This window comes from Centrocercus urophasianus, unplaced genomic scaffold, assembly GCF_019232065.1.
Source record: "Centrocercus urophasianus isolate 14NV4802_14NV808 unplaced genomic scaffold, USGS_Curo_1.0 seq_9, whole genome shotgun sequence".
NCBI lineage: Eukaryota > Metazoa > Chordata > Aves > Galliformes > Phasianidae > Centrocercus > Centrocercus urophasianus.
The window spans coordinates 28,559,853-28,574,507 of NW_024885532.1; the positions used below are offsets into that span (position 1 = coordinate 28,559,853).

Genomic DNA, 14,655 nt, shown 5'->3' on the forward strand with positions numbered 1-14,655 from the left:
CCCTTGGTGCTGCTTTTTGTCCTCCAGGGTCCTGACCAAGTGACAGCACCAAAGATGTGTCTGCAGCAGCTACAAGTGGGAGAAAGCCAACTCAGCTGCCACCTGAGTGCATTTGATGTAATTTAATGGTGATACATGTATCACCATTGCATTTGATGTAATTAATTGGTGATACATGATCACTGCAGAAATTTAGCCAGCTGTCCTGGTTTTCACAGGCACTACTAGTGGGCTCCTCTGGAGTGAGGCTATGACAAGTTTATAGCACGAGCTCCTACCTTGCAGGTTTCAGAAAATAGTTCTGTGCTGATGTTGTTAACGAGGCTGCCAATTAGGAACAAAGTCAGAGGGAGGTTTATGATGTGACTGAGCACTTCCTAGCTGAGCTGCACCTACACTGTGGGACTCAGAGCCTGTTTCCCGTTCAGTCTTTTGGGAACGTGTAATCTTTCATATCACAATTGCTATTTTTACAAATTATTTCCCAGTCACAGTCACAGGTGCCTCCCTGTCACATGGACTTTCACTAGACTGAGCAAAGTAGGAAAAAAGTTTATTTTAAAAGCAATATGGGTTTATTAGTGACTTGAATGCAAAATGCTCGGAATGCCATTTGGTTTCCTTTATTGTACAACCTATTCTGTTTAGTAACATATTTATGAAACAGTGAGTGCATTATTTGTCATAAGTTCCAGAGGGCATAAAAGGGGGAAAAATAAAGCCTGAAGTCTGGGAATCACTGGTTCAATCTTTTGCAATCTGTGTGTACCATACATAGGCAGAGCTTCAGAGACAGTTCTGATCTACGCCAATGCAAATCCTGATGACTGTCAAATGATCAGTGATTTCTGGTTTGGTGTAAAAAACTTCCACAGCAAAATGGTCCTTCATGTTCCAGTTTTGCCTTAATTTCATGTCCTTATAGAGCAAACAGCACTTACCTGTCAAGATCTAATTAAGCAAATGCAAACAGAATCAACCTTTTCCAAAGGTCAGGTGCAACTTCAGTTCTGCAATTTCTGGTTGCCCAATTTGAGGTACTTCAAAGAGGGCTTATGTTCACACAGAGGAAACCAACGCTCCCAGAAAGCCAAAGCTTTGTGAGTGTCATGGAAAATCGACCCAAGATGAGTAGTTCCTTTTGAAGGTTTTGGCCAAGGAATTTTTCCAGTAAAACTACATTCCATAAACATGGAGCAACACCTTAAGTAGACAACAACAAATGAGGAATACGGTGGGGTTGATTTGAAAGAGAGCTGTATGTTCAGAATGTGGGACAAGGAGGAAGCCTGGTAGAGGGACTTGATAGGGTGCCAGCATAAACAGAGGGCAGACGGCAAGATTTTCATCACACTGGAATCGAGATAGTAAAGAGAAATTCAGTGCTGGTATGGAGCTTATCAACCAGCTCTCTTGGTCTGCCTGTTTCGAGCAGCGGGGGAATCAGCAGAGGAGAGGCTTTGGTGAGTTGTTGCTGGAGGGGGGAGAATGTGCAGTGGGCGTAGGGTTGGGGGAGAGGTGGGGAAGGGAATGTGCTCCAAGGCAGCACGGCTGACACGGACAGGATTGGGGGGGAGATGAGGGAACGTCTGCTGGAGGGCAGTTTGTGTGATTTGCATTGCTGCAGTGCGTAGGGTTCTGGGCTCCCTCCCATCCTTCCCACTCACCAAAAGCATTTCCCAAAGGCAGGAGGGGAAGGAGGGGAGCAGGCTACGTGCTCGCTCTCAGGAGAAACAGTGTGGTGGCTGGCAAGGGAGCTGGGCAAAGCCCTTTCCTCTTCATGGCTCCAGCTATTTGGCAGGCTCCCACCCTGGAAGAAAAAAACAACACCTGCAGCTTGTTGGCCAGGATGACTCTATCCAGCTAGATAAATGAGCTCTGCGGTGTCTATACAGTGCATTGCAAACTGCGAGTGGAAAAAAAAAGTGCAAGGAAGAAGTACAGGTTCCAGGAATGGAAACCTTGAGTTGTGCACAGTGCAGTTGGCTGCAGGGAGAGAGAAAATCCTGAACAGTTCACTTGTGCAATTCGTGAATATCTGTTTATGTTGTAAGCTGTTCTACTGCTGGCTTATTGTGGAAACGCTGCCAGGGATTACTTTTGTTTTTAGCAAAAAAAAGAAAACTAAACCAACAACCAAACCCACAACCTTATAACTGTTTGAAACTCATGAGCTTCTGATATTAAAAAATAATAATTAGGGATTAAAAGCCAAAAGTAGCATGAATTCTGTTACAGACATAACAGCACAACTAATATACTGCAGAGATCTAGATGATGCTAATTTCTGTCTTTGGGTGAGGGATAAGAGGTATGAGCACACCCTGCATTTATCCTACCTCCTGTATTTGTGAAGATACTGTTTGGGCACCAGGATGGCAAAAAATCTGCAGCCAGCAGATAAGATATTGTGGGTCACAGTTGCAGCATCATAACTGGGACTAGTGACCAAATTCACTGCTCATCCATATTGCTTTCTACCTTACCTTTCCACTCATCAAGCAATCTGCAGTTTTCCTGGATCTCCACAGAAGCAACCAGCAAAGCAATGGCTTTACTGTGCTTCACGGCTCTCTTGGTCATAATGGTTTGGGGATTGTAGGAAAAAAGGAGCTGATTTAACTGGTAGTCAGCAGCATGCTTTACGTGCATTCTGCAGAGCCACCTCAGCCAGTGCATGGCAATAGAGCCAGGACCTTCGGTTGTGCATCTGCTTTGTAGAACCACATGTACAAACACAACGTCTTTGTTATGCAGGGTTTGTAATGCCTGATAGCATGTCTTTAAAGGTGTATTGGGAAATCCTGGTCCAGGTTTAGGCATTAAGTATCTCATCTGAAGGAACCCATTTTTATTGCTCATAAGGAAAATGAACCTGCTTACAAACTTATATTTACTTTTTTTTTTTTTTTTAAACATATAATACCACAATTACTGTTATTGGTTAGGAAATTGGTGCAGAAACGGGCTATACAACTTCCCTCACAACAGGCCATAGCCAGGCAGCCCTGGCCCTCACCCTCAGGTCAGCCTTCCTCACTGGACCCCAGAGTGAAGTCATGTAATAAATATTCAGCGTTTATGGCCACAATAACCTTCATGTTCCCATGCAGCAGTCCCACGCTGCTGTGTTTGAAATAGTGTTGCCAGGTGCTATTTTGTTATGCGTTGTGTTTTTAGGTTATATTGCATCGTTGGTTTTTTTTGCGGGCCAAAACTTAACTTGAGGGCATTCCCTCTCTGGCACAGACCAAAAAAAAAAAAGTCTCAAGACCAGTTCAAAACGTGCAACTTCTCTCTTTTGTTCCCCTGTGATCCTCCTGGACTCCTTTTGAAAGGAAAATAAATATCGGAGGCCTCCCATGAAGTTGGTGCAGGCACGAGCCTTGTGCTGCCATAGGAATGTTTGCCCACAGTTCAGTGACACCAGCAGTAGGGCTGCGTAGGGATTTGCAGCGTATTTGGATAACATAAGAAAGTAAGTTTATCTAAACACTTTCTTACGTTATCACTGTGTTATCCAAACACTTTGTAAGTGAGTTGGGAAGATAGGATGTGTGCTAGCCCACCACTGCTTAAATATGTTCACACGGTTCCTGTGGGTTTGGTTTTAGCAATTTGTCTTGTGTATGGGTTTAGTGAATGGAATTACACTGAGGGTACGGAAACTACTTCTAGCTCGTTCCCCTGACAGTGCTATCCAAATGCAATGGAAGAAGCCTGTCACCTGACATGTCTTCCTCTCTCTTGACCTCTCTTTCGAGTTCTCTTTATTATCCAGCTTTATTATTATTATTATTAATTTACTGTTGAGAAACACCATCTTCAGGGACTTTGCACTGTGGGATTCTGGCTATTCTTGGCTTGATTCAGAGCTCAGGTAGGCACATGAAGAGTTCAGCTAAGGCCAGTGAAGCCTTAGCCTATATTCACAGACTGGTGTGGTTTGACTGAGAAAAAATAGGATGTTTAGAAGTGAATAGGAGTGAAACCACAGTGCCTAAATTAGTAGCCAGACATGGACAATCACCTGCATGCATGAGCCCAGGAGCACCCCATGCCCTCCAGTCTCATGGGAGAGCCAAGGGGACAAGGAGATCACATCCCTGAGACTGCACAGTGGCCAGCAGGCATGGCAGAGGGATGCCAATGGGCATGGTACAGATGGTATAGCACAAGGACATCGAGCAACAAGGACAGGGACACTGACTGGAACGGCACAGAGACACCAAGTGGGACAGCACAGGGGCACTGATGGGCATGGCACAGGGACACCAAATGGCATGGCACATGGGACAAGAAGGCATAGGATGGTAATGGCTGGGCCATCCTGCAGCCACAGACCACAGCAATGCTTATTCTGATGCATTTATGAAGTGGCAGTGCAGTTAGTTCATAGTCACAGCTATTTTGGGAAAAACGTAATGGCAGCTAAGCGTGCTGCAATACTGTGTGTGCTAGGTGTCCAACCCCTGGTACTGTGGTTCAGGGACCTCCTGAGCCTCCAACTGGAGTTCTGTGTGGAACAGCCCCTGTTGGCTTCTTGCAGGAATTTACCTGATGTCTTTTTGAAGTCTTCCATCTTCTGGCAGCTGCAGCATTCCCTTACAGTGACTTCTAGAGTTCAGCTTTGCATAAAATAAAGAAATATTAAAGAACAATTTTTCAGCTGAAAGAAATTCTGTTCATTTGCTTTGAATCTGCCCCATGAACGTTTTGCATTATGTTTCCCGCTTCATTCACTGCAAGAAGAGACCACAGAATTACCAAGCTGTGGGCAGACCTTTATAAAGATGTAACGACGTTTATTGTTTTGCTCTCAATTACTTTTCTAAAAATCTTAAAATCCTCTTTGCTTTTTTGCTTCCTGCTGAGCACTTGTATTGGATTTTCATAAACCTGTCCAAAATCTATTTCCTCAGTGATAATAGCTCTGTTAAATCCCATCATTACGTGCTGTGCATTGTGTACCTGTAGGGTGTTTTTCCCTGGTACATTTATCAGCACTTAAAAGCTGCAGTTTTAATGCCTTCTTAATCAATATCATAAGAACCTTCAGTGCTTCCAACTAGTTTCTGCTTTGACTTCCAGGCTGATTGAGCATTTTGCCACCTCTCAAGTTAGTCCCTTTAGAAATTCCTGTGTGGATGTGTGAATAATGAATGTGTGGATAATGGATGCATGGATGGTGGATGTATGGATATTGGACAGACCTCATTCCAGTGCAGTGCAGTTTCTGGAGGAGTCTGCAGGAATGCTGCACCGCTGTAAAAACACATACTTATTGCCACCTTTGTTTCCAGTCTTTAAGCAGCCATTGAGCCACAAGTGGCTGTTTCCTTTCTGTCCCTGACTGTAAGCTTCTTTATGATCTCTTAGTGGGTCCTCCTGGTGGAGCCTTTTGCAAAATCAAAAGCCAGGAGAACAACCAAATTGCTTTAAAATCTCTCCGCAGATTTTGGCCTTGACTTAACGCTACAAAAAGTGCTGAATTTTCTGCCTTGTATCAAATTATTGGCAGTTAGTAATTCTGTTCTTTTTACAGTTTCTTCAAGTTCTCCCACCCCAGATTCCCAGGAAGGCCCTGTGTGAAAACCATATCACTAATTTCCACTCCTCTGATGAGGGAGCTGGCCCTCAGGGTGACAGCACAATCGTTTTACATCTGAGCTCGTTTAGGACCCTGGTGCAGCCTGTTTCATCTTGTGGAGATATTACTGCTTATTTTATTGATTTGACATCCCTGAGGTCCTCCAAGGGAGTGCTGACATGCAGAATTGCTTCAACTGCCTTGCCATGATCCTCATCTACTGGACTTTTTACACAGATCCTTATTGCTATAAATTGATGTTATACCTCTAATATATTCTTGTTGCACAAAGCTTGTGTATCTTCTAACATGCTTCTTGTATTAAAGCAGAGGCTTTAATAGTAGTAGTCTGAGTAGTCTGGCCAGGACCCTACTGCTTTTATAATCAAGAGATACGTTTTGTACTGGGCCCATCCCCTGAACATGTGAGTCTTAAAATGCAAATGCATAATCCTGTGGTGCTGGCACTAGGACACCAGAACCAAAGTGATGTAGCATACTATTCAGAAGCCTGTTTTCCTGGCAGGAAGTTTATCAAAGGTGCCTGTAAGCCTGTCCCATGGCCTTGCTTGGCCATGTTCATTTTTTAAAACTCAAGAAGTTCACACGGCAGCTGACTTGCCTTCAGAGCACCTCAGGGTCAGGATTTCCAACTGGACAGCTCTCCAGTGCAGTGCTTTCTCCATCCCACTTTTCAGCCATGTGGAAGTCACCTGAGCTCTTTTCTTTTAGCCCCAGTTCAGCTGCTGGCAGCCCTGCGTGCTGCAGGGGTGTGGGAAAGCATCTGGAGTACCCCTGGGACTGGTTGAGCTTTCAGTCATACATCTGCATTCAAACATAAAACATTAATACACTTAGGCCCTGAAGTTCTGCTTTTAAATGTCTTGCTCTCCATGACAGGATTCAAAACACAAGAAAGACCTGAAACCCTTCTAATAAACACAGCTTTGGGCTCCCCAGATAGGACTCCTCCCAGATCTGATGAGGAATAATCTGCTTTTAATGTCTTAGCAGCTGCGCAGGCATCTATAAATGCAGATATAGGCAGGAAATCATGTAGCATATTCATGTTTTAGCCAAAACCCAGCAATTGAGATTGTCTTCTGCCTGCGAAATTATAGGAGCTTCAGAAATCAGCACATTAACGTCAGACACTTCATTATTTTTTTTTTGGTCTGTGACTTGAAAACAAGAGTTTCTGGCTTATAACACCAAGTAATTAATGTTAATAACACCTGCGCTACACTGGGGTTGGGAAGCAGTGCTGTTCTCATAGCATTCGTACATTCAATTGAAGAGAAACCACCTCGTTGCCATTTAATTTTAGATGTGCTATAACCAGATAAGTATGAGTAACAATAAAAGGGAAATGGATCTCGGCAGCCAGATCAAGTGACTGATTACTGTGTGAGAACAGGAGATTTAATCCGAGCGCAAGGAACTCCATGTCTGTGGGACATCGTGGAGCTGTCTCATGCATCCCCTCCAGCCTTGGTAAACCATGCACAGATGCTTTCATCTATTTATGCTTTTATGAGAGATGCATTAGCATGAAGTTCAGTGTTCCTCTATTAAATATTCCAGAAGCTGTCTGTAAAATTGAAACTGAAATATTCATTAGCTCTCTTATATAAGCTTTAACAGTTTATGCTTCTCTAGTACTTTTCATCTGAAAGACTGATGTTCCAGAGGTGTTTTCTCATTTGAATGACATGTTTATGCAGTTTTGAAAATACGTGGTGAGTGACCAGATAGTCACCAAGCAAGGAGATGGGGTTGTTTTAAGTGAAATGAGAACTGTGTCTTCCCTCCACTGTACCCAAACTCAATCACAAGAGCTTTCAAATGAGTGTTCCAAGAGGAGCTAGCTCTTGTTGCTTCTTGTTTTATTTGCCTACTATGTAAGGGCTGGATCGCAGCCAAGAATTCAGCCCCAGAGGAGGCAGCAGTGCCTGCTGCAGCCTTGCAGGTCTGACATTGGGGGTTGACCCTTGTGTGTGGGAAGGAGGGAGATTCATGGCCTTGTCTCTTGTTCTGCCCTCTTGAGATGAGAGGTGCTGCTCGGGGCTGCCCTGTATCATGCATGGGAGGGGGCACTGGGTGCATCGCTGTCTGATATCCTCCCATAAGATATAGCTGGGCTCTTGGGGCTCAGCCCTTGGCAAACTTGTTCCCCAGTCAGTGCCACACTCTTGTTCTTGCTTAGGCTTTTTTTTTTTTTTTTTTTTTTTTTCCTTGGTCTGGTTTTTGAAGCATTAAATCCCCATTAGACTGGTTGTGACTTTCTGGAAATATTGCAAGTGGAATCTCATCAGATGACAAAGTCTATGCGTTTTCCAGGAGAAAAAGAATCCCTATGAAAATTTAAACAGAGCACTATGAAAAGTTAATAATTGCTTTTCGGCAGCAGCATTTCATAAGCAAAATTAGATCAGAGAACTGTAGATTAATCAAATAAGATTTTCCCCACATAATGGCAATGTCTCTTTGGGTAAATACTGTGCATATCATTGTCATTCAGGAGTCCCTGGGATATTTGCTCTTTAGAACACAGTAGAGGGGCTGGGTGGGAGCAGTGACCATCCCTCTTCTGCTTGTACCAGAGCAACTCTCCTGCCTCTCCAGGTGGCAGCCCCTGATTCATGGCTCCCAGCAGCAGCCTGCTGGGGATGCCAACCTGCATTCCATGTTGCCTTAGGTTTGAAGTCATCCCCTCGCATCTCAGAGAGACTCACAGCCACATCTGGAGCTGGAGACAGCAGCTACAGGACTTGCAGGTGGCTGTGAATGGTAATAACTGCTCCTGGTGTGAAATCTATGCCCAGGGCTGTGATATGGCTTCTCATCTGCCTGCAGTGCTCATTATGGGCACCATCCCAGGCACGGGGCACACTGGCAGATTTGTGAGAGATTAACTGAGTCTGGGTGCTCACTGAGCCAAAACACTGGTAGTCTGAAATATAATGGAAAATTAATTGCTGGACATAGTAATAGGGCATTTTTGGTGTTACTCTGTGTATGTTTTTACTCCTATTGACTACCTGCGTCTTGCAAGCTCTGTGGTTGATATGTAGGATGGAATGAAAACAGATGCCCCTGTGTTAAATAACAGTTACATTAAGGAGCCAGAATAACCAAGCTTCCTCTCCCTTTCCTTCACTTTTGCTTCTTGGTAACACTGATACTGAGTATTTTGGGGTTTGTTTACCAACTGAGTGCCTACTGCTATGGGTTTCTGTTGTTTTGCTGTGTTTGTTTGTTTTTTCAATTGGAAAGGCTTCATTTGTTCCAGTGCTCCTTGTACTGTGTGGTTTAGGGGACTCAGCCCAGCCCTAAGCTGACTTTTCCTTGGCAAACACTGGTGTGATTTTTATAAAATGAGTAAGGGCATCATTGTAGGAGATGACTCGCCAGCTGTGCGGCACGGAGGAGGAAAAGGTTTTCCGCAGCCCTGCATAATAAGGCGTTTTGCAGGCTAAAATAGGTATTCCCAAATGCCTCAAGCCTTTTTAAATTTGTTTCCCGAAGCCACCCTGTGCAGTTCTGCCACGCTTTGCAGTGCAGAAGCCCGCTGTAGCCGGCAGAACGGCATGGGGCTGTAAGTGCAGGACAGCAAGTCAGCCCAGCACTTCCCTGGGCTGCTCTCAGAGCGATTGGCCCTCGCAGATCATGTGGGAGAATCAGGAATCCTGAGTTGTAGCTTTTGGCACTCCTTTTTCTTATTAAGCGCTTGCTCTTTTCAGCTCCCAAGGGCTTGTTACCTCCCTCCTTTCATTACCCTGATTATAATCTAGAGTAGCCATAGGAAAGCGAAGAACGGATTTTAAAGGAGCAGAGATGTTGAAGCAGGTGCCCAGGACGTCAGGCACAGGCTGCTACTACCTAAACTCAGTGTCACCCGAGGGCCAGGAGATGTACCTGTGGTTTGACCAGACAGCGAGACGCCCTCCCTACAGGACAAGCAGGATTCTTGCACGTCAGCAGCTCCTGACCAAGATCCAGCAAGGTGAGTGAGTGCCTGGCAGGAGCCCTCCCCAGGTCCCCGCTTTCATAACTGAAGGTGTTTTCATGCCTCAGATTTTCCTGCCTCTTTTCCTCTCTCTGCTCTGAACTAATCTGCCTTGGGTCAGAGTTTGAGGTAGTCATTCATAACTAGTTTTTCCTACACTCTGCACATGTGCACATATACGGGCAGAGAGACAAATGCTAATCCCTGTTTAGCTACTTAACTCTGCTATCTTTTAATCATAAACTAGAGGGAGTTTTAGGTGCTGAAGTTCAGCTTTTCCAACTGGCACAGCAGTCCCTGGCATCGATACCTCAGCTCTGAGAGCTGCAGGTAAATCCCACCTGCTGTAATGCATGGACAGAATAGCTGATCAGTCAGGTAGAAACATAGCAGAGCAGCTGGGAGAGGAGGTGGGGTAACCTCTTCTGGATATAAGCATGTGTAGTTGTCAGAGGATTAGGAAACTTGTCATATGTCCTCAACAATAATTGCTGACTTGGCTTGCTGTGATTGCTTATGCATTTATCTGGATGGTCATTGCAGAGTATTGATTTTTTATGAGTATCTACAATGCTGAAGCTAAATGCAGATTGGCCTCAAGACAAATCCTTTGGCCTGAATGTACAATTTGAATTATCTTCTGAATGTTTAAAGCAAAGATTAAAAAAAAAAAAAAAAAAAAAAAAAGTCGACTGAGCTACTTTTCCAGATTAAAAACTCATTATGTGGTAGCATCATTTTCGAAGAATGCCATTTTCCAAGGTAGGTGTGATCCAACATATAGAGTATGCCATGTCTTCACCATCAAAACAAATCCTGAAGATAACGGTTTCTCAGGTACTTTCTTGACAATTCACAAAAGATGGTTGATTCTGCTAACGAGGGACAGCCAGAGAGTTAATATCATTCACTGTCTATATCTGGGAAATATAAAAGGAATTGGTGTGAGCTTCTGAGCAGCAGCAGTCGCATAGAGTGGCTATTTCTGAGTGTTGCTTTCAAGTAACATTGTACGTAGCTGTGGCTGTCAAACTCTGGCAAAAGTACAGGGATATAGTGATGAAACCTTTATTGTGTTTATAAAGAAAACAATACGTATTTCTTTGGCCAGCTTTTAAAAAAAGATGAAGAAGATAGTTTCTGTGGCAATTAGGAAAATGCAGTTGTTTGCAGCGCGATCTCAGGAACTGGTTCTGTTTGAAGGATCCTGGTCCTTACTGCAGCTCTAATTTCAGGAAGGATATTATGTCATTCTGTGTACACAGTGTACAGCTGGGATTGAATGGAAAGGAAGGGTAATTTATTTCTCCTCAAATTCATTTGGAATAGCTTTAGGCATGGTATTAGAGCCAACTTAATTTTCAAGAAGCAGCTACTGATGAAGTAGTTCGATGTGCCTCCTCTGCCTCCTGTGCCCTATAGCTTTCTCTCTTGGTCTTACAGGACCAGAGCTGTTCCATAGTGCAGGTCTTCTCAAAATCCAGTGCTAGGTGACAGACTGGAAAGGCTGGAGTTGAGATTGTACTTGAAGTATGATGTGCATGTTCTCTAAAAATTAATTCATTTAAAGCAGTCTTGGCTACGTGGTGCAGTGGAGAGGTAGCTAGATCCTGCAATTAGTATTGAAGATGAAGGCAGTAAGTACTGCCATGGCTTAAGATGCAGCATGGTGGGACAGAGAGGAATTCCTGAGTTGTAGCTTTTCTGCTTGCAGTTTGTTGTATGATTGCTCAGCATGTGGTGAATCTGCCACAACTTTCCATAATGTCCTGTCATAATGCAGTAGGAAATTACACGTGAGGGGATCTTATGAGCACTCAGGAAATATCTAATGGGCAAGGCTTTTTAGGGATGGGGCCAGGTTCTCTCCAGTGGTGCTCAGTGACAAGGCCAAGGGCAACGGGCACAACCTGGAACACAAGAAGTTCCACCTGGATGCGAGGAAAACAATATTTACTTTGATGTTGAAGAGCACTGGAACAGGCTGCCCAGAGACGTGGTGGAGTCTCCTTCTCTGGAGATATTCGGAGCCTGCCCGAACACTTCCCTACTGTAGGGAACCTCCTATAGCAGTGGGGGTCAGACTCTGTGGTCTCCAAATGTCCCTTCCAACCCCTACAACTGTGATTCTGTGGTTTGTATAGTGCCTTGGTGATGTAATCTGTATTGCAGTTCAGTGTGTACCCACACAAAAGAAAATTATGTATTTCAGATTCTTAAGAATGCACTTCTTTTATTGATAATAAACCAGAGACAGTCTGCTGTTGGTTGTGCCAGTTCATTAGCAGTAATGATATTGAATGTGCAGATAGGGGCTGATGTGTGTGTGTGCCCACATGCAGGAATAGACAGGCCTGGTGGAAAATCATATGCAAGGCACACAGTGCCCCAAGTAATGAATAATAATTTTGGTAAAAATAGCTGTGCTAGCAACACTAAAGAAAGCTAAGTCTAACTACTAGAACTCAGCCCCAACCCTCCTGTTTACACAGGATAAAATCCAAGATCCAAGTCACCAATCCTAGCCAAAACACTGACAGGCCCCTTACAAGTCCTCCCTGGGTCGGTCTGTCCTGCTCTGGGCTTCCTCCTTTAAGCTGAAGAACACTGGGGCTGCTCCTGGTGGGATTGGCACTATGTGCAGTTCTTCAAGCCTTCATAAGTCAGTGGAAGAGCTGATGTGTGGGCAGAGCAGGACTATGATGTGCTCTCAGCCTGTCCCTTCGGAGAACAGTGAGTTTTACAAATTGACAAGTGCAGCTAGTTAGCAGTGCAATGCCAAGAGCAACTGGACAGGGATGTGTTGAAAACTCAATTAGGAGATGCAACATGAAAACCCAAACCAACTCTCAATAGCCCCATTCAGTAAAACATGTAAGTCATTCTTCCATCTCCCTGCATTCATACATCACTGCACATATTTTTTAAGGCCAGATGATGCCATTAAGAGAATGTATTTGAGCCCTGCTACCTTAATTCTTCTGCTAGCACCTCCCCAGTTAATCACTGTTTGAAGTAGAGTGTAAGTTTAGAAAAGCATCCAGTCTTCATTTCAATATCTTTGGAACGGTGAGCCTTGCATGTTTAATTGCTTTGCTGGAAAGAGACTTGCCACGTGGTTAAGTGCTAAGCTGCCTTGGGGCTTGTTTGAATACCTACTCTCTGCTTCTTGTGCAGCGATTTCTTAGTTCCTGGATTTCAAACCAGAGGCACCCACAATAGCAGACACTGACGTTCTTACATCAGGGATAATTCTCCTTAGTGAAAGGAGTGATTTATAAAGCAATGCACAGGGCAGTCAGAGCTTCCATGCTTCACTAATGCAGAATGATACCAAGTGCTCTGTGCACTTGTAGCTTTTCTGTCATTAGTGGCATGTGCTATTCTAAATATTGCTATATTACAGTTTTTGTTCCTTCTTTAAAAAAAAAAAATCTTCTGCTGAGGAGGTTTCCTGCTTTCCTTTGTGTTTTCCTTTGGTGTTTGTTAGAAATAAATGCAATGAATCGTTATAGGAATGTTGTTATTTAATCATTTCCAAAAAGAAATCCACCATAAGAGAAATGAAATAAACTGGACTGTTATTTTAGTCAGATCATGCTTTGAAAGTCGTTAATATTTGGTTTGTGTTCATTCTGACTCCATGAGGTGGAATTACATGGTGATCTATGAATGTGAGCAGCAATTATCAGTCTGATATTAAATAGGTATTTCCAAATGTGATCTTGTGATGATTTCATTTCCCCCCTAAACCTGTTAGTTGCCATGCTGAAGGGGACACATGCCTCAGTGTAAAGGAACAGGGTGTAGCATGCTTGGTCCGAGGTATTTATTCAAACTGTGTGTGTAGTAGCAGTATGAGAATTCATTAATGATTACTCATGCTCGCTTTAAATAAATAAGGTGGCAACTTTCAAGAATTTATTTTACATGAGTCTCAAACTTGTTTTTTCTTTCAGAGTATGTGGCTAAATGCAGACTAGAACAGAAAATATGAAGTAGTTGTAAGTGAAAAGCAATGAAGTATTAAGGCCATAATCTGAAAATATTGTATTGAAAGCAGGGGCTGTGCAGCTCAAGTACAGCACAAGTCAAGGTGAAGGAAGCCACGTTGTGCCCCAGCACATCCAGGCATTCCTGTTAAAGAAAGTTCTCAGTTTATTTACAGGGGAATTTGTTAGACTGCACTTTTAGTAAAAAAGAAAAAAAAGAAAAAAAAAAGAAGATGAATCTCATTTCTCAGTGAGTAAATTCCTGCCCTCGGTGAGTAATGCTCTGTTATTTGTCTCAGTTCATGTCCAAGGCAAGAGCGGTTTAAGAGGATCTTCTGATGGAACAATCTCAAAGCATATTATAACTTTTCAAGGCAAACTCTCTGTTCATCACTCAGCAGATGTTTTATACTCTCATATGTTTTAAGTTCAGTTTTGAACTTCTGTGAGTATAGTATCTGTATGTCACCTGTGCTTGTCTGGTTTGAGTAAGCATTAGTAGTACAAACAAACATGCTTTTTCCTATATTTCGTCTGTATTCTTCCCTTTGGACTTCAACATGTTTAACTCTTCTCCTTTCTAAGCATGAGTAGCGTCCAGTTTGTGGAAGGTGTTACAGAGGTATATGAGTGAAATTGTGTTTTAGGTGACTTCGAATTTTATCTGTCAATGAAAACACTATCAGCAATAGATGGCTGTAATGCATTCCTATAGAATACTCATAATGAGAACCTGAAGTCACTACAACGTGTCAAAATGTTGTAGGCTATGTTTAAAAAGTCCTTGATCACATTCTGGGTATGTGTACAGGTAGGGAGCACCTGTCCATCACATGAGATTGGAAGCAGGATATGATTGTGTAATTAAAGATGTGGTTTTGTTCAAACATACAAAGAGGCCGAAATGTGGTTGTTCAGGCAACCTCAAACATTCTGGATGCTGGCCACCTACCTCTACATCTGTTAACCTGACTGTCTGAACCCAAGAAACCAGAAGATGAAGCAACGAGATTCAGCATTATTACAATGATTCGAACCCCCCACTTGGGTTGTCTTTGACCTAT

General features: G+C 43.4%; 1 protein-coding gene across 3 annotated transcripts in view; it reads left to right on the forward strand.

Annotated features, from left to right (window-relative positions):
- STARD13 (StAR related lipid transfer domain containing 13) overlaps nt 1-14,655 on the forward strand; it is a 299,408-nt gene that overhangs the window by 170,357 nt on the left and 114,396 nt on the right. Inside the window, exon 1 of one of the 3 annotated variants that reach the window (XM_042838692.1) lies at nt 9,302-9,596. The exons of 1 other annotated variant lie outside the window; for it this stretch is intronic. In XM_042838692.1, the coding sequence (XP_042694626.1) occupies nt 9,428-9,596 (169 nt within the window). In that variant the 5' untranslated portion in view covers nt 9,302-9,427. Of the gene's footprint in view, nt 1-9,301; nt 9,597-14,655 lie in introns of those variants that run through there. One more of the 3 variants, XM_042838693.1, reaches the window with a different exon arrangement.